Raw genomic sequence first — 21442 nt, 5'->3', positions numbered from 1 at the left:
CCATCCGGCTGCTTACGAATCCCGACTTAAACTACAGCCTCGAAACTTTGACCCCGTTGCAGGGCACTCTGAAGCCTTATAGAATTTAATAAACAAAGAGAAATTAATGCCCTGATAGCTAGGAATGAATTGAAAAAGGAAGAGATAAGATCTAACCTAGCCATTCAAAACTTAAGTGCCGAGTCTGAATTCAAGAAACAGCAAATTAAATTAAATGTCACTACTGGCTTGGGTGAAGATCACCGATCGTTTCCCGAGTCTAGCACTAATATGAATACTAACGTTCCCTTTGATGACTCCACGTATCCGGAATTTAAGAGACGTGGAAGCTTTGGGGCCGCTAGAGATGACCCCACGTACCCGGAATTTAAAAGACATGTAAGCTTTGGGGCCGCTAGAGATGACCCCACCGAGTCGAATTTGAATAGGAACGATAATTTAACCTGGGAAGCCCTACTTCTTGATGAAACCCCAGCGGTCTCTCGATCCCCGGAGCCTTATGTGCCTGAGTCTAACTTTAGGGACACGTATGGGTGCCAGACGACAGGAACTCAGAACTTTGGTATGAACCATTCTCACAACCCACAAGTAATCCCAAGGCACGTAAGTACTGGTCGCTCTAACATTTATGATTCTCGGCCACCCAGGGAGTCTGAAATTAATTGTACACAACAAGATTCATTTTTTCAATATCAAAACTGTAGGGCCTATCTCGATAGAGCTACTTTGATTGCTTATAATGGGGAGAATATGCCCTTCATATTTTTCAAAAATCGCATCACTGCTTTAATGAAAAGCTGCCCCTTCCAAGAATCTTGCCTAACTTTACTGCAAGCTGCGTGTGTCGGAACGGCGGCGCAAACTATAGCTAATCTTGTTTCTGATACCCCAGGTTTGCCTCCTGAGGCTAGGATTAAAATGTCTCTAGAACGGCTATCACAACGCTTTGGAGTACGTGGTGGCTTTTATGCGGAACCGGAAGTCAGGAAGTATCGTTACGGACCTAAGTGGCCATCGGTGTCGGCTTCTATGTGGAAAGATTACAAAGATCAATTATCACAATGTTTGCTTTACGCTCAGGCACATGACCAACGCGACAAGTTGGAAGGACGGTTTGTATTAGACCTAGCGAAACGACTGCCACTGGCAACACGATCGAAATTTTTAGACTTTCTGTTTGAGCAACATGGCAGTACTAACGAACCTGAGTTTCACAATTTACTTGATTTTGTAGTACGGGAAGAAACATGTCTATCTTCCGACTTCGCCATATTGTTGCTAGGTGATTCTGACACTTCGGGAGCCAAAATGACGTACAAGAAATCATCTGCATGCCCAGTGAGGCAAACTTCAGCAAAGGTATTTAGTAACAGTAAATATTCCTCTACAACACGCCCTTGTCTTTTTTGTTCAGTGAATGGTGCTGAAGAACATCACCGTTTATCACAATGTACTAGATTCTTAAACATGTCTCTTGTAGAACGGAAGAACCTGATCATTAAGGCTAAAAGATGTTTGAATTGCTTGAGTAGTAACCATATTGTTGATGACTGTACCTACCGTAATACTTGTCGTGAATGCAGAGATGATCGAGTTGAAAAGCATCATTTCCTCTTACATCAACTTTATAAGTTGGTACCTCAGTGTAATTCTTCTACAAAAGTACACTACAATGGCAATAGAAATCAGGCACCTGGACGCAACAACAACTTAGAGGTACGTAGCGTCTGTATCCGGAATGTCAAGGCGGCCTGGAATCGTGTGACTGCCGCCCGGATTGTCAATCCTATCAACGGACAGCCGAAGTTAGTTTACTGTCAACATGACCCAGGATCTCAACTAACCTTTGTGTCAAGTAAATTAGTCCGAGACCTGGGTTTATCTCCTTTCGACAATGTATCGTTTAATATGGATACAATGATTGGGAAGAGAGCAACCAATGCCGATTTAGTAGAGTTTAGCATCCAGTCATTAAGCACTGGAGAATTGTTTAACGGCATTACATCAGTAGTCAACCCCCCTTGGGGTGATGATGTTCACGCACTGCCACACAGACAGAACGTGAGTGACTATCGGAATTTTGATGATGTAGAGATTTTTTCCTTAGACAAAATGGACACGGTCGACGTACTTATAGGTAACGACAATGCTCATCTCATGTTGGTCCACGAGGAGCGCCCAGGAGGAAATGTTACTGACCCACACGCAATTCTTACTCCTCTTGGTTGGCTGGCCTGTGGGGGAAGATCGCCCATAGAGGCGAGCGTTACAAAAGTTGGTAAAACCAGTCTGGCTTTAGAATGTGATGTGATATCTTACCTCAGATCTGAAAATAAAACAAAAAATCAGGAAATTAATGACCTGAAAGAGGTGATTAGGGAAATCTCGATAAATGACGAATTACCTCAGTTATCTCGTAATGATGTGATTGCAACTCAACAAGTCGAACCAAATATTAAGTTAGAAGGGGAACAATTTGAAATCCCCGTCCCTTTGATGAGTAACATCAACTTACCTAACAATTATAAGCTGGCGGTAGACAGGGCCGCGGCACTTCGGAAAAAGGCTTTGAAACAACCCGACCTTTGTGAATATCTAACCGATACGATGAAAGACTTGCAGTCGAATGGCTATATCGAGAGTATAGAGGACGACTTGAGTGCAACTCACGCTACGGGTTGTACATGGTATCTGCCATATTTTGTCACTTCGCAATCTAAGAAGCGCATTGTATATGATGGGAAGTCCGAATTTAACGGCGTGTGTGTAAATGACGTAATTATGTCTGGCCCGGATCTTTTGAACCCGTTGCTACATGTGCTAACTAGGTTCAGGTTAGGGAAATTTGCCTTGATGGCCGATGTTACAAAATGTTTCTTTCAGATAAGACTGCCTGCGAGGCAGAGGAATCTCTTTCGAATACTCTGGTTTGACCAAGATGACATAGAAAACGTCAAACTAGTCCCATTTCGTTTTTGTGTCCACCCTTGGGGTGTGAAAAGCAGCCCGTATGTAGCCTGTTTAGCCTTCAAGAAGATGGCTAAGCAGAATCCCAATGAGGCAGGTAAGCTGACTTTAAGTAACGTTCTGCAGAATATGTACATGGATGACTTTATCTTTTCAGTTAATTGCTTGGAAGACGCAAAGAAAATCGCAGATGAATCAATAGAATTATTTCATAGTCGTGGCTTTAAACTAGTAAAGTGGAGTGCTAACAGAAGCGCTATGGATATTTTAGCTGGACTGACCAGTGAGTCCCTGGCGCCTGCTATCCGCGACCTTGATTTACATGCGGACGGGACGTATTTACCGTCTGCCAAGACTTTGGGCTGTGTGTGGCAAACAGAGTCTGATGAGTTACTCATTAAATGCTCTCTAGAACCCCTGGTTAAGTACACACGTAGAACTATGCTTAGTCAGCTGGGACAAAACTTTGACCCACTTGGGTTTTGTGCCCCATTTTTTGTAAAGGCACGTTTGATCCTTCAACAACTAGCCATCGATAAACTTGATTGGGACGATGAGATCCCTGATAGTGTTGTTAACACTTTGCTCCTCAAAGGGAGGCCAGATTTGGCCCCCCCCTCATATTTCCTTTGATTATTTGAAGCACAGTAACGCCATGCACTTGGTTTTTCTTGACTTTTCCTAAAATTGCCAGGCGGATCTGATGATATTAAATTTAATGCTAAAAGTTGTGTAGTTTTCTTGTAAATTCAAGATTTTGGTGAATTTTTGCTATTTCTAGCTCACTTCCAGCAAAGCGTGAAATGGATTACATTGCGATAACAAGCCATAAGCTCATAATTGCTTCGTGCATCGATATGCGCGAGCAGAGAGAAACATCCTCTTGGTTTCCTTTGTTTGGTTTGACCTCAATAATACAAAGCGCGTTATTTCTTATGCCACAAAAGAAAAGCCAGTGATCACAAAGCTGTTAATTAGAAACAATAATAGCAAACGTTTTTTGCGTTATCAGCTCTACAAAGAAGAATAGCAATCCACGATCAATATAGTAGGCTATGTAGGCCACAAACTATTCAAAACAGTTGTTTCAAGCAGATAATATTCATTGACGAATAAAAAACGTTACAATAAGAAATCTTCTCTTGGGTAAATGCACGAAAACCTGGTTTCGAAATAAACGTTCTATGGAAATGCTCTCATTGACAAAACTTGCAATTGAGGAAATGTATCACTGCAAATGCTTTTGGGAGAGGCCGAAGAAATGGCGTTTTTGCAAGCAGTAATTGTGAGATACATTCAAAATTATGAGATAGGCTCCATTTACACGTAGCAGCTAACTCGATGGCTACAATATGTCCCTTCCCTGCTTTATGTCGCCTACTTGTTGTTTTGTCCTGCATTTTTGTTTCACAGTGCACTGTGTGTTGTTCTAAAGAGCGCAAAATGAAGATGATAATGCCTCATCTACATTACTAAATATTTTGTAATGTAGAAGAGGCATAAAGCTAGGCGTCACATCAGACAAACAACAAATCAGCTTTTTTCATCATTGATTCAACATCTGAATACGTTGCGCCAATGTATAAGAGGCCGGCTATTGTGAAGACCTGCCATTTATAAACGATCCGATTAGGCTATACCAAAAGTGGGACAAATTAGTGGATCAAAGAATGAATAAACAATGCTGAGAAAACTAAATCTAAGTGACGAACAATACCGATGTCTTCATTTATCTTTGAAAAATGCTTCCTAAACTTATCAACAAAAAATACCGTAAATAACGGCAAGGATCCCGAAAGCAGAATTTGCTCGACTTTGGCATGAATGTAGTCAGACATCTTCAGTAATAATTCCACACATACAATAACGGGCTCTCAACGGCTGTAAGATACATAATAATCAACCTGGTTCTGGGCGGTTTGTGTAACAGCTTAGGGGAAGACACTACTTGAAATGATGCACCACACAAAAGATTTTCAATGAAGACTGAGTCTAAAAACCGATGTGGATTGTGCTGCACAATGACTTCAAGTTTAGAACAGAAAAGGCACAAAAATGTCACGATAAAAATAAAGACCTTGTGGGAAATTTTCGAGAATCATAACACGATGCAAATACCATAAACGCGTAGTTTGCATGCTGCTCTAAGCTGGCCGGCAACCACAAAGGTAGACAATACAGGCAGTTTATAATTCGAACAGGGCAATAAACATTATAAATACGTAAACCGACAATTTTCTTTTACAAACGTTTTACGTCTAATGGTAAATTTTCCCCCAACAATTTTTTGTGAAGCGCTTGCAAACCACGGTTTTGTAAAATAATTCATCATTATTATTTTTTACTTCTCGGATATTGTAAAACGTCATCAGCAAAATCACAAAAAAAATTTCATTACTTCAATGTAGTAGGCCTAAGAATTTTTTATAGAATTGTAGCCACGTTGTTTCAACAAAGAAGCCATTTTTTGGCAATATAAAGTTATAAAAAATAATTTGCAATCCTGCAAATGTTTGGAAAGAATCTAGGAAGTCTTCTCACAATCTGGCACAAAATGATTATGTTTATTGTATCTCTGCAATATTTTTTACGACAAACTTTGAAGCTTCGTTATAATCATTTTTATCTTTGAATTCAAAAGTTAATTTTTTTTTGGCCAGAAACATAATCGCTGCCTTGCTGATGTTGTCGCATTTACGCGTATTTTTTGTGCTTCAAACAATGACGACCCAGTCAGCAATCCATTCCTTTTACATTGATTCAACATTTGTAAACGTTAAATTTATGTAGCTTTGCTGACTGTGGGTTATTTCACATTTCCTTTGTTTACGCATGTTCCTCAATTCGCTGTTGCATTGTTTCGACGCTGGCGGACTAAAAATGTTATTTCAAATTGATTGACACAATCTTCAATAAAAAGTTTAGCTTCGAACTTAGCTTTGTTGATGTAAATGCTGTATTGTTGGTGGATGTAATTTATGAGTCATGTTTATAAACACCCGTAAGCGAAATGACTTATGATGTAGCTTGCATGATATTTGTGATGCGACTTGACACAAATCCACTATTTCAAAGGCACCTAATTTGAACTTAGAAATTTCAGATAATTTCAACAACTTGTTCAATTGTCTTCTCTCTACTAAAAATATTCATACTACAAACTCAATTGTAGACCTAAAATACACAAACGAAGGTGTAAACAGCTATTCAAGCAGGCTAAGGTGTTACTTATGAGAAATTTGGTTCCATAAAACTAGAAGCTAGCCATGAGTTTGGGAATGCATTAGTTTAGGACGAAAATGTAAGACAACAAACGCAGTTTTGTTTTTTTTCAAATTCGTGTAACAATATTACTCTGATTGTAACTATTTTAGAATCAATGAGTAGCTTACAATAAGATTTGCTCGCAAGTCGTAAGTAAATCTTTATCAATGCAATGATTTGGCACACCGCACACACACTTCGTGCGTTCGATCGAGCTCATTGTTTTTCAGAACTTTGCATGAAATCGGATTAGCACGGTAATTAAATAGCGGCAAGATAAATCAAAATTGTCGTTTTTGGGTACCTTTGCAAAAATTGAAATATCAAGTTTAACATACAAAATTTTAAAATAATGACTTTTCAAACTTATAGACAAATGATTTTTTTTCACACCAGTGCAACTTTTGTTGAAATAGCATCAGCAGATAACACGTAACAGCTGATTGAATTTGATCCAAAAAAGGCCCCCCCTTGAGCAGTTAACTTCCAAAAAAACGTTGAAAAGCAAAGGGTTAAGGATTGGACCGTTTGGCTCCAGTCCTTGTCGCTCTTGAAAGAATTTTCGTTACCGAGGTGGTACTTTGTGAATGGCATAACGCCAGGCCCAACTGACGTTGTGACGTATCAGTTGCACGGGTTTTGCGACGCTTCTAATCAAACATTCTCGTCCGTGGTATATTTACGCAGAGTCGTGAATGATATGCTGAGTGTCTCGTTTGTACTCGGAAAGTGCACAATTGTGCTAAAAAATCAGTTCTCCTGGCCTATTGCCAGAAAGGAGTTAGTGGCAGCGGTAATCACGTTGGAACTTGTTAAACAAGCAGATGAGGCTTTAGGATCTTTAAATTGTGAGAAACATTTTTGGTGTGACTCTCGTACTGTTCTGCAATGGATAAAAAATCTTGACTTGCGACTCGCTAAGTTTATTGTAAGAAGGATCGATAAGATCTTGCTATGGTCCAAAGGCTGTGACTGGCGATACTGCCCAAGCAACATGAACGCGGCGGACGTAGGCTCTCGCCCAAATCTTGTGCTGAAAAAAGAGTCGCGGTCGCTTTGGCTAAACGGCCCACTTTTCCTTCAACAGGCGGGTAAACTGACACCCGGACAAGAGACCACTGCAGTCCATGCCATTAAAGCAGATCTATCAAATGCGCCGCATGGTGGAGATTTAGATCGGCTCATAGAGAGCGCACCAACGCTATATATTAGGCTGGCGCAAAATCTCGAAAAAAAATTTTTTTTCTTTTAAATCTTTCGTCAGTTTGGAATATTGTTCCTTTTGGTAAATGTATCTTCTACACCAAATTTCACAAAAAAATATTAACGTTTGACCCTGGTTCACCTGGTTTGAATTTTTTCAAAATATCGAATTTTCGCTTATCCCTGAAACTGCTCACCCGCTATCTTCTAATGCACTCTAGCATCTCAATGGACACAATAAGAGGCAGTAACACAAACTTGTAGCAAGCAAAGTGGTTTAATTAGCAACTCCATGAACACTGACACATGTATTACTCTCAAAATGTCGAATTCTACCACATTTCAGACATGATTTTCTTTGTGCACCCTTCACGTAATAAATATCTACTGCTTTCAGTTTCTTGAATGATTTGACGATGTTTATCGATTTTCACAGGCCAACAAAACTTTTTTTTATATAAAGACATGTGAGAGCCATTTTAAGGTATTTCGAGGCCCCTGATTCTAAAAATGCACAAAGTTTTCTCGAATTGGCTTTAGATTTTGAGTTACAGCAAAAATATTTTTTTCGCAATTTTGAGCCCCTATAGATTTAACGTCGTGTCGTTTACTACATAGACAAAACTGGAAGTAATCCCAGGCACATTTCTGAGTTGTGTAAACGCTATTTGGAACCAATCACGCTGATTACAACCCAAACAAACAGCTATTTAACGTTTACTGGCCTAGTAACAATCAAAATATGATGTGAAGCAAGCCTGAGGATACAAGATGTAGAATATATAACTTGCGTTTTGCATTAATATATTTGTTGATTTCAACAGTCTCAGACTTACTAAGTAAGCTACTAAGTACAAACAAAATGCATACATTGTTTTGCTTAACAAACTAGACAAATAAACAAAACAAAGCTATCGATGAACAAACGCAACTCTTTATTATGATTGGCCTACTGAGCAACACCCATCAAGGTTTGAATATAATTACACAATACAAAGTTATGTTCTTCAGTAAAGTAGCTGCTTAGAATTTTATCCTTGCTGCGGAAGAACGTAATCTTGGCCTTGGAGTCAAGAATGTCATGTTTATCGAGATGAGGAGCCAAGATTGCAGCTACCACTTTTGATAACTAAATCTTTAACTACTACAGTAGGTGGTAGAAATGGTTTTGAGAAAAAAACTTGACCTTGCTCCAAAACATTACTGAAGGTATTGAGGTTACTCTCAGTCATGCCCGTTTTCCTATTGTTTCAAGCAAATCACCACTTGAAACTAGAGAGGGCAAACAAAAAACAGAAATAGCAACATCCATGCAATGACTGCCTTGCACACTCCATGTAAACATGATGTTCCGACTTCCTTCGAACATGCTCACCGTGCAGAAGTATCAATTTTCATGGTGATTCCACGGCTCTTTTTATGCCATGGCACTCTGAACTTCTTATCCTTGAGCCCATCAGAAATGGGTTTGAGTGCAATGTTAGCATACTTTAGGAGGAACCCAGGACTTATCTTGATCACCCAGCTTCATGTCAAAGTAATAATAATAATGCTTGTTTTCATATAGCGCTGTATCTATCGCAGAATGTGTTGGTCCTCTGCGTTGCCTCATGCAGCAAAATATATCTGGGTTGTTTGTACAGCATCCTACTTGTCAAAGGCATATTTTATTAGCCTATATGCCATTTATTTAGCCTATAGACCAGAAAAAAATTTCTTGCAGCAAAGACTTGGCCTTAGCAAAGGCTTGGAATAAAACTTCGTTTGTACAAGTATCCATTTCATTAGGCCTACCTTTTCAATATAAAGCTGCATTCATAAACACATGACTTTCGGGATATTTTTCTTGTGATGTAGGCCTACTGATTCACAACTGTTTTCATTGAGTATTTATGTCTCCCTTGCGTTAAACACAGTTCATTTCAACCTTTGCTTGCGTTTTGAACTTGATCGTGCAATATGAACCAATTGAACTAGACAAGTGCAATTATGACATCATATGGTATACAGGGCTGAAAATAAGTAATTTGCTAATTGAATATTTTGAGAAACGATTTCAAAAATATTTTCATTGTCGAATATCTCGAAAACTAGAGCCAATTCGAAAAAACTAAGTGCAGTTTCGGAATCAGGGGCCCTGAAATACTCTAAAATGACTCTCATCTTTTGTGCCAAAATTTTTTTGTTGGTTTATGTTATAGATTCACTGACTTGGGAAAAGGCTGTAAAATCAACTAAAATGACACTAAAAGCATGCACTATTAGTGACTCTCAGACTTGGAGTAGGGTGAAGATGTTCCACGTAGAAGTTAACAGAGGAAGTAACGTCAAAATCACGTGGTCAAATTTTGAGAAATCCCCTCTTCAAATACTGCTAAACCACTTCGAAATTTACTAATTTTTCAAAAAAATTCAGAATTTCTCCTTGGGTGAACCAGGGTCAAAGGTCAAAACCCAACAAAAATTTTTGGTTTACAAATATCAGTGAGCAAAATGGAACATTATTTCAAACTGACAAAAATTTTAAAAAACATCAAGGAAAATGAGCCACCCTACTATATATGTTACAAAAAAGAACCTCTTATCTTACTGCCTTTGATGAGTATGTTCGCGCTAAGGCCTTGAAGAGTGAATTTGCCATACCAAAGTTGAACGCCCCTTATCTCGACAACGCACTTAATAACATTGTACGGTATGTTCAGAAATCGGTGTACGGTGATGTAATACAACAGACCAAGGAGGAATCTCCAGAATCCTTCCAACATGTATTAAAGCACTGCATTGCGAATGCCGCTACTAATAAACAAGCAAACCTGAAAGAAATTAACCTTTTAAAGAAATACAGACCCTGCGTGGACAACTTAGGGGGACTCCGCATCGAGGGCCGCTTAAGCAAATCCCCTGCCATCTCATTGGAGACAAAACATCCCTTGATCCTGCCCTCCAGGCATCCGTTAACAAGACTTGTCGTGCTATTTTACCATAACCGAAATTCGCACAGCGGTTCTCAACACACATTACTTTCCTCCAGACAAAGATTCTGGATAGCCAATGGCAATGCTGCTGTGCGGAAATACTTACACGACTGCGCTGTGTGTACTATAAATAAGGCACAACCCATTAGACAACTTATGTCTGACTTGCCGCAATCTCGTACCACGGCTAACAACAAGCCCTTTTTCAATTGCGGCATCGATTATTTTGGCCCTTTGCTTTACGCAGAGGGAAGAAGTCACAAGAAAGCTTGGGGTCTCCTCTTTACATGTATGGCCTCTAGAGCGGTTCACGTAGAATTAGTGACTTCACTGGCGCTCAATGATCTTTTACTTGCATTCTCAAGGTTTTGTGATTTAAGTGGGCCGGTTAAGACAGTTTACTCCGACAATGGGAGTACCTTCCAAGCTGCCCAAAAAAGTTTACCTGAAACCTTCCAGTCCAAACCATTTCAAAACTCCTTGAGAAAGGAAGGGATTGACTGGGTTTTTATTCCACCTTATGCTCCAGCCCAAGGTGGTGCTTGGGAATCAATGGTAAAACAAATCAAGAATGTGCTATATCACATCTTGGATACGAACTCACGTAAACCAAACCTTATCGAACTAATTACTTACATAAGTAATGCTGTCCGCATCGTTAATGAACGCCCTTTGATCCCAATCAGTGATGACCCCAAAGATTTCACTGCTATCACACCTGCAACTCTTTTAACTCCATTTTTTTCTCCACTCTCCGTGTTAGGTCAACCCGCTGAGCGAGATCACCTTAGAAGGGACTATCGCTTCAACGTATCCTTGTCCAAACAATTTTGGGACAAATGGGTAGAATTCTACTTACCATGGCTGCAAGGCAGAAAAAAATGGATTAAATTACGCGAAAACTTAAAACCTGGCCAATTAGTTGTGTTGGGATCTCCAGAAGATATTGCGAAAAGAGGTAATTATCAAATGGGTAGAGTAGAGGAAGTCATTCCTCAAATGAGGAATGGTAAGCCTATTGTAAGAAGGGCTAAAATTGCCATCTCTCAATGTGATGAACATACAGGTGAAACCAAAGTGAAATTGGTCTTAAGAGACATCTCGTGCATTGCCCCAGTTGAGATGCCGTAACTTGGGCCGTAACTGGGCTCGTAACCTTGGGCCGTAACTTGGGCCGTAACTGGGCTCGTAACCTTGGGCCGTAACTTGGCTCGTAAACTTAGGCCGTAACTTGGGCCATAACTTTGAACCGTAACCTTGTACTTTTACCGAGCCCCTTGACCTGCTCATCCCACAGTTCGGTAAGGTACTCGGGATCCTTGGTATTTTAGGTAGTTTACTCGATCGGTGGGTGGTAGACAACCCTGCTCCCAACGTAATTTAATACGTCTGATAACTCTATATGCTTTGTACCTTTCGTATGTTTAACATAGCCTACATAATGCTCTGTGTAGTGGTTTTCTTACGTATGCATTGTGTCAATTTGTGTACCCTTACTTTGATACCCTGTGTATTAATCTCTACTTACGTATCACATCAATTTGTGTACCATTTGCGACACTTTGTTTTTTGTTTTGTTTTTTCTTTATCTGTGCGCATCACGCCAGTTTATGTCGAGTGAAAGTTGGCTTCATGTTATTCCTTGCCATTTGCGCCAGTTTGTGTAACTAAACTTCATAGTCGACGTTGTCCGGCAACTCATCACTTTGCGCTATTGTGTTAAATCCTGTGTGATTAGTGTTCGATTCAATGTATATGTATACTTACTCAATGTACTTGTATAGCTTACTTCTAATTGTTCTCTCCAGCCTGCTGCAGCATACAAGTAATAACGTACATGTTAGTAAATATTTATGTGTAGGCCTGGCAATGAACCTCTTCTTTAATCGCTTATAATTACTGTATGTGCCATAATTAGGGGCCGCAATGTTCCCGAGGCTCATTTGTATAATTTTTTCTACGCACGGTCTTCTGATTTGTTAGTGCTTTACCTACGGGAAGGCGCCTTCTCAAAGGTAGAGCCAGCACTGTTCACTTTACTTTCAATCATTCCAGTTATCTGTTATTTGCCGTCCGGATGGCTAAAATCTTTTGGTGTTACTGCTTGGTATTTGTGAAAGACTATTTTTAATCCTTTAATAAGAAAATCAAATCAACTTCAAAAATTGTGTGTTAAAAGAAGTCTTGGAAAGGACACAGCAAACAGAGCATTTAACACATCTACCTATAAGCCCTGACCGGTCAAAAATGATCGGTGCGTGATAAGAAGATGTCTAATGTTCGAATAATGTTTGTTTGTATATCTTGTACATCTTTGTATATCTTTGTACGAATATCAATGTTTGAACTAAAATAAAGAAAAAGCTGTAAAAAAACGCGTTTCATACATCCGGTCAAAATAACCGCAATCGTCTTTATAGGTATAGGGAAATATTTCAGGGCTTCTAGTGTTAATATTCAATCGTCAGTAGTGGGCGAAACAAGATTATTAGAAATTGCAACCAATCGATTGTTACGTCAGAATAGCAACAGAAATTGCAACAAAAAATCAGAATCTGTGTAGCTTTAATAAAATATCAAGTTTAAATATAAAAAAAGAAGTTTACGGACGTTTTATAAACTTTGAACAAAGCAGAAAAAATTTGATTTTATTGACTTTTGGTTGCCCTAGTTATAACTATTACAAACCATGAGACCAATTAACTGCAATTGATTGATCAACTGCCACCTGTAGCCTACTGATTATTTGTATTCAATCAATCAACCTAAAATAGGACTGGTAGGCTACAACTACACTGTTAATCAAAAGGGTGGAAACCTTGGGGTAGAAATTTTCATAGGTGGAAATCTCTCGCGGCAAGGGTGGAAAGCGAAAAGAATGGTGGATATATCCACCGTTTAGAATTCAATCCACCCTAAACTGTGGATATACACACGCGGTTAACAAAGAGGGTGGAAAGGCTGAGTTGGAAATTATTAAGGGTGGTTATTTCTCGCGGCAAGGGTGGAATGAAGGAAAGGGTGGATTGTTCCATCCATCCAAAATTTGTTCACATCAGAAAATAGTGATAATCGATGTGTAGCATCAGTAGCTTTGCGGTAATTATTCTTTTTTTAATTTAAAGTAAATTTTAATGCAACGTTATACGATTTCTTGCGAATATGAATACTGTAATTTCGATTTTTTTTGCAAATTAAACTTGAATTCAGCGTTCCTAGCAATTGAATTTGAACCACTAATCTATTGGGAAAATATTCTAACTTATTTTCCATGTGTAGGGTACCATCATATTTTGTCGGTGGCACGTTTGGCTCGCCATCGGAAACAGCAAACACAGTGATGCAAAACCATAGACTTTGATAAACTACTTGAATTAAGACAGTCAAAAATAGTGTTGCGGCAATATAAGGATTGTGAATTTATGTGAATATCGAATGACTAACTTTGAAATTACAGAATCAATACCAAAACAAATGTATTGATTGCCAAAGTCTATTGCCCACCATCCCTATGGAAAACCATGTACTGCTGAAACACATCAGCTCAAATCTCACAAAATGTTGTCAGTAATCTGCTTTGCCATAAACAGAGCCCGTGATTTTTATGACAGAACAACATAATAGCTGTTCGACACTTGCCCTTGCGGAAAAGCCCGACGCTCCGTACGGGCGTCGGGTTTTTCCGCTCAACTATGCACCAATGGGGAATGGCCTCTTCCTCCTCCTGTGAATGTGGTGCCGAGGAACAGACCGCAGACCACATCATCAATGAATGTTCCATTTTCAAGCCACCTAACGGAGTGGAAGGTCTGCGTGTCATGGATGATGAAACCAAAGACTGGCTGCTCTCTGGTAGCCTTCCAGTGTAGTCCGGGAACATCGTGAATCTGGAGTGGTAAAAGGATAGACCTCGGCCCCAGAGGCTCACACGACGACGACGACACTTGCCCTGATATTTAATTCAAGCAACAAAGATAAAAAGAAGCAGACCCCCGACCTTTAGACTAGGGAAGAATGTTTTTACAAAGAAAATAATATACATTTACTATAACGATTTCCCCATGGGACATGTACGACTTGAAGAATGATGTTGCAAACAATTTTTCATTTGTAAAATGACGATCAGCGATCACAAACTCCGATTCTGAAACACAAGCGAGATTCACAACAACGTCGCTACTTTTACTTTCAATGATCCAGCGAATCGTGTTTTTCGCTTCCCGCGGATGATTGCAATTAGAAAAACTAGACCATATATGCACAGAACAATACTGCAGGCACAATTGTTGTGAAAACTCGATTATGACGTCACTACTTAAACTTTGGTGGGGCAATATGACAAGTTGAACTGAAGTACAAAGCTTTAGAATGCGGATTATATCAACGTGAGGAGATGCAAATAAGCCGAAGAACTAGGTTTATTTTGATAAAGGAAGACAAGGGCCATGAGTTAATCCTTTGCTAAAGGGATTATGACGTCACTCGATTCAATTGGATTGTCAAAGCGGCAGTTGTCCGAAATACACAATTACGTGGAGAGCAGGCTTGCCAGGTTGGCATTTTTAATGCCAAATTATACAAATTTGGCATTTGTTTATGTTGTTTGGCATGAAAAAATCCTGTTTGGCATTTTTTCAAAATTTGGCAGTTTTTTGGCCTTTTTGTTGTTCTTTTGCTCGAAAAATTTTGTTTGGCATTTCCTAATTTGGCCTTTTAAACGTTGTTCACATGACTAATTGTGATTGGTAATTTCAATAAAACCTCATGGACATTTTTATTTCCCTCCGTTGTCTTCACAAAGTTTTGCGTTAGTGACGTCATACAACCTCGCCAAGTATGAATGAAGATAGCTAGATTCTGCAGTAACAGTAAGTGTAGGCTGAGTTTTTTTTCATCAAATTCATTACTCCTTAATGAAAAAACCTTTGATTTTGCACCGGTTTGCCTATTTGGCATTTTTTTAGGTCAGTTGGCATTTTATGAAGAGTTGTTTGGCATTTTTTCCATAAGTGGACCTGGCAACCCTGGTGAAGAGCGCATAATGCTTATGTGAACAGCATGAAGAGAGTATTCAATTCTTGCTTAAAAAATATGAAAAATCGAATTCAATCGAGATATTACGGCCGAATGAAGTTTTAGAAATGATGAAAATAGAACTATAGGAATGGCTTACGACAATGTTTATGAAAACCTGGTAAGTGAATGTCTTTTATTCATTGAACCTGAAATAATTGTGTAAAGTCGTTTTTGTCACTACGTTTACACAATTGCTGATCAAAGAGAATGTTATGAAATCCAATGACCAATGGAAAGCTTTCATATGAAATATTCTCGTGACAAACTTAGTGCCAGTGCGCTCGTAGGTGAGTGCTAAGAAGATATCAGCAAAGTAGCAAAGCTTGTGATGTCCCACAACATGTGTAGGGTTTTGCTAAATCTGTGATTTTGCTGCTCCAGCAGTGTTTGCCTGACTGCTTGAATGTGTTTGTATTTTTATGTCGTGTGGATAGGTCTGTGATGGTTGTAGACTATTTGCAAATATAGCTTTCATTGCCGACAGCTGAATCCCAAAATAAAGTTAAACGTTGGCTGTCATTTGTAACAGTCGAGAATTTCTGTAACAAGTGCTGAAGCTTTTTATTATGATGGATGAAACCCCTGCCATTACATTCGATTTACATTTTGCAGGTGGCAAATTTTAGTCAAGTTGGCGGCAAAAATGCAAGCGATTGTCTGTTATTTCTCGTGGGTTGCATTTCGCTGCTGAATGCTTCATTGGCCTGCCACTTTTATACTGGCACGAAATTGTTACATTGCCATCAATTCTATTCTGCTATAGCTTATTAGTTCGTGTGTCATAGAGATGGTAGTGTGCCACAACTACAAATTCATTGGCATCATTAAGTCTATACCTTTTCGAAGTATAATCAGTTTTACCATAGGGCTAGGCCTATAAGTCTTATAAGGTTGGATCAATGCTAATGTTGTATCTTGTGTTACAGGATGACAATTTCAGCTTGACAAAAGTCACAACTCCTTATCCCATTCTCCAGTCAAGCACATATGCGAGATCTTCTCTAAACGTGCACAACCAACTGCTGTGCCACATCGAGGAGCCTGAAACTGCAGCGCTTCTGCTTTTGTACACATATTGGATATTAATATTAACTTTCCCAAAGAAGTCGCCAAAACGTTACAACTTTTACGTTACTTATGTGACATTTCCGTTGCTATTAGCACACTTGTGCAAGCTTTGATAAATCAGTTTTGAATAACAAATTGGTAGTGCTGGTGTAAGGCAGTGATTTTCAACCGGTGTTCCCCAAGAAATTTATTAACTGGACTGGTGTTCCATGGAACACCAATCGAAAATTAAAATCACAACAGCTATGCGTTTGTCTTTCTGCAATTCTTGTGCGAATATCAACTTTGTGCTCATCCAAACAGGCCCAGATATCACATTGAGAAAAAGTGAATAAATTAAAAGTACAATGAAAAAATACAGGAATACGGAATTTTTGCGATAAACAAACGGTCTGAATTATAGAGTGAACACTTCCACCTCAAGAAAAAGGAATAAGGTAAAAAATAGGACCATCCTAAAAGGTGGAAATTTGGTAAGCCTGAGAGTGCATGCTGCTGAGGTGGAAATTTCCACCTCAGACGAATGGTAGAATTTTACAGCTTTTGTGATGGAAATATCCACCCTATAAGTATATAGGGTGAGTGGAAGTTTCCACAGCTTAGGGTGGATTTTGCTGGGGTGGAAATCTCCACCATTGGTCAAAGGTGGAAATATCCACCACTTTTGGTGGAAAGATCCACCCTACAAAGGCATAGGGTGGAAAACAGATACCACCCTTAGGGGTGGAAATTTATACACCTTTCACTTAACAGTGTACCACTACGAATTACTGTACTGAATTCCTGTAATACATTGTGAGTTGTGTTAAATTTCCCTTCACTTCACTATTGTGAAGAAATTTTTCACTGAAAGAGAACACAATTATGCTTCAGTCAGTAGGCTAACACTCTACCTGTTCTTCCTTCTCTGAGCGCTGATGCTTAGCCTACTTGATACTTGAGTAGTCCATATATCTTGCCTTCACTTTTATACCTACCCTACCTGCAATGCCTATTGCCCATACCCTGCTTTCACCTTTTATATAGGTTACCTAAGTTTTAGTAGCCTACTTACTTGTATCTCATGCCATTATAACTTATATAGGCCAGGGGTGTGCAACCTTTATTACTGGAGGGCCACATATAAATATCTGTGTGAAACCGTGAGCCGCACGTTTATTTAACATATGCTTACAAGTAGTTGCAGGCACAAAAAAGTATTTTTTTTGTTATTCATGTTATTCTTATGACATTATTAGAGGTTATCTCCTTGCAGAAATAACAAGTTAAGACGCATAAAATTTGAAGAAAACTGCTATTCAAATTTATTGTCACACCGACTACGAGTTCAGTGAGAAATTTGCAGCTGGTTTCTTTTCCCGACGACTTTTTCCAAATTTACTTTAATGGCAGTGCTCGCAATTCGAAGTCCATATTCCAAGTGTTCGTCAGTCAGAACCGATCGATAGGGAGATTTCATGACGCATATTTTAGGAAAAATTTGTTCGCACAAATGCGTTGAGCCAAAAAGAGCCATTTTTACAGCCATGAATTTTTTCAAATGTGGAAAGTCATCTTGGTTGAGATGTTTTCGGTAAAATCAAAAAATTCACTACTTCTTTCCGCAGTTCGCAAAATTGTTGCAACATGCAGTCCTTGCTTAACCAACGCACCTCGAAAATGAAAAGTAGATCTTTATGTGTCGTGTTGAGATCATCCAGAAACTTTTGAAACTGACGATGGTTGAGCCCTCGTGCTCGAATGAAATTAATGTTTAATAACCGGGCTCAAGATGTGTTTGAACTTGATGGATTTTGCGCACAGGATTCACTGGTGAATAATACAATGAAAAATTGCTATGTCATCATCGATTTTTCTCTCCCTCGAGGCAGACTTCAAGAGACCTATGAATCCAATGCCAGTTCCGGAGATGGATCGAGCACCATCAGTTGCGATTCCGCATAAGCTGAACAAGTCCAGTTCGAACTTGTCAAAAGCATCAATTACTTCAGTGAAGATGTCAGCACCAGTTGTCGTGCCCTTCATTGACTGTAGTGACAGAAGCTCTTCCGTTTCGTCCAAGTCTTTGTCCACTCCTTTTACAAATATGGCCAACTGTGCTGTGTCCTTCTGGTCCGTACTTTCATCGATCGTAAAACTCCATAAAACTAAGTTCTTCACCTTATCCCTGAGTTTTTTTTTTGTTTGTCGTAGGCTATCCAGGCTTACACCCGGTGGTTGAAGATTTAGATTAAGTGGACAGGAAGGCAAGGAAGCCGATCTTCGTGTCCACCTTCAGGCATGCCTTTAAGTGTCCTGCCACAGACACAGTCGCATGCTCTTGGGCGGTGTCGAACAGGCGCCCTTTCGATTGCCGTTCCAGTGTTCTCACCACTCGGCTATGCAGCCGGGTTACTGAGTGTGTCACTAATATCACAAGCAAGATCATCGATACGCCTCGCTATCGTCCACCGTGACAGATTTATTTTTCGCTCACTCTTCATTTTAGGACACATTTCTTCTGCGACATCGATAAGACCCTGCTTCATAAAACTACCGTCAGAATACGGTTTAATAGTTCAGCTATTCTCTGTGCAATTCTGTGCATCTGATCTACTGACGTTCCAAATAATTAAATACAATCGGATTAGCGGTGGCCGGTGGGAGATTTCTAAAATGGTTAACAGAAGGTGTGAAATCTACAATAATCCACTCCATAATGAATTGTTCACACGGACCAGACTCAATTAAATTATAAATACGTTTCACGGGCCGCACACAATTCAAAATTGGCACATCTTCGCGAGCCGCCCAATTTTTCTTCGCGGGCCGCATTTCGCCCGCGGGCCGCACGTTGCACACCCCTGATATAGTCTACCAAGTAGGCTACTTGCATACCCTGCTTATTTAACAAACTGCAGTTACCTAGCCCTATAGCCTAGCTTACTCTGCGTCCAGGCAACCCTGCCTGTCAGGAGAGTTACAATTGAACAGTAGCCACTTTCAACATGTTCTGAATGGTTGGCAGTGTCAAAGCTGCAATTGGGGTCATACTGGGAATGGGGGTCGTACATGTTCAAGTGGTTACCAACTATATATGTTTTAAGATTTGAGCACACATGTTTCCAATATATTTTTATGTTTTATAACAAGAGACTGTGAAAAACCGGACATGTATTCCAAGTTTTATTACTGACTGAGTTTAATTGTATGATGATTGATGAATCAACCATGTTTGAAGGGTGTGCGACGCACACACCCTGAATATACGCCACTGCAATATCCCTGGAATGGGGTGATTTACTGATTAGTTGGACCTTGTTGTGCACCGTCTTCCTGGCGTTCAATTAAAAAATGGTTTTCGATTTCGCCATTTACTCGACAAACCTCCTAAGAAACTCGAGTTGCTAAGCGATCTGTTCCCGACGGCCCTCCCAATAGCGCACCAGTATTGATGTGCATTGCACATCATACAACTCTGCTACAATTTTTTTAGACAAAATATTGAGCAACAATGGCAATTTTTCTGCAAGCGTAGTCGAGTGATTTAGTTGATTTTCATATTAAATGAAGTTTATGTCATATCAATGTTGTTAAAATATAAACTTTAAAGGAATTCAATTTGAGGCTGAAGAAAGAGGGTAAGTTCAGCTTAAGACACATGATCAAACCCATGATACAATTTCGTTGCTTTTATACTTGCTAACAACTGTTGTTTTTTTTTGGGAGGGCACTCATTTTTCGTATTGTTTCTCGACCAATTCTGATTTCTCTCAGAGGCCGTGCGTCGTGCAACCAAATGTGTAACGTGAAAGTGTTTTATAAGTTACACACCAAACACACAATAGTAAAACTGAACAAGCTAAACCAGTGGCTCCCAACCGGGGGGGAGGGGGGAGAATTCACCACTAAGGGGAAATTTTGCAATTTTCAAAGCGGGATTTGGTTTTAGAATTGTAAACCTTTTTAATCCTAGTATGTTGGCCTACACTACAGCGTTAAAGAGGAAATTATCATTAGATTAACTCCCGATTATTTAACCCTATCTGTAGCGACACGGGGCTTTATTAGGACGCCTCACACTGAACTTGCTTCAACAAAAGATGCTCGTTAAAACATCCAAATTTTCGTTTGAAAGCATAGCACTTGAGCTGTCGACTACAAATAATAAAGCTGATGTTGAATGGCTCCATGTTTTTTGTTGTTGAGAAACCAAGTTGGAGATTTGAATGAGCTGTCACTGGTCGATGCTAATGCAACCTATTTTGTAAGTGGATATATCGGTCGCAGTATTTGTCAGCGGAGGAAGTGCGCAGAATGCGAAGTTTTTATTGTTGGCTGAAAAGGAGAATGAGGTTCAGATTGAAGAACATTTGCCACAAGAATTCATGAATCTTTTTGATGATGCAAACAGAGGCGGGCTATCAGCTCCAACAGAACTTTGTTACGCCAATGCAGCTCTAGCTGTTCAGTCATACACTACTGTGTCCTCTGATAAAGAGATAAAGAAGAGACTTTTAACAGCTGGTAACTAACGTGCAACGTTAACGTGTAACGTCTTTATCCAAGAGCTATTGCGCTTTCCTTCAACATCGATGCTGACCTTAGTCAGCACTGTTTCAGAAAGCATGACAACTTTCAACTTATTGCCGCATTGACCGCATTCAATTGCTTTGCCAAGAATGATCTGAAACGGTTGAACTGCAAAAATGCTAAACCACCTGCTATAATGCAGCGTTCTGCACGCAAGCTTAATATCAATGCCAGTGCTAAACATACTTAAGCATGTTTTTTGAGTGTGTTGTTCATTTATCCCACGTAAACAGCGCCAAAATTTGGAGCTCCAAAGGCCCTTCAATTGTCAGGCGTAATAAACGCCTTCGTATCCTCTACTTTAGATATCCCTGGCT

At 39.6% G+C, this 21442-nt stretch overlaps 1 protein-coding gene across 1 annotated transcript; it reads left to right on the top strand.

The window, feature by feature from the left end:
• The first annotated feature begins 270 nt into the window (after positions 1-270).
• LOC145780179 (uncharacterized) lies at positions 271-21067 on the top strand. The gene is made up of 3 exons (XM_082591889.1): positions 271-3540; positions 10137-11418; positions 20823-21067. The coding sequence occupies exons 1-3, from the start codon at positions 271-273 to the stop codon at positions 21065-21067; spliced, it is 4797 nt and encodes a 1598-aa protein (XP_082448015.1).
• Positions 21068-21442: the final 375 nt, after the last annotated feature.

The sequence above is a fragment of the Aplidium turbinatum genome, chromosome 1, assembly GCF_918807975.1.
Source record: "Aplidium turbinatum chromosome 1, kaAplTurb1.1, whole genome shotgun sequence".
Taxonomy (NCBI): Eukaryota; Metazoa; Chordata; class Ascidiacea; order Aplousobranchia; family Polyclinidae; genus Aplidium; species Aplidium turbinatum.
The sequence above is the reverse complement of the archived record's forward strand: the minus strand, read 5'-3'. Positions and strand labels throughout refer to the sequence as shown.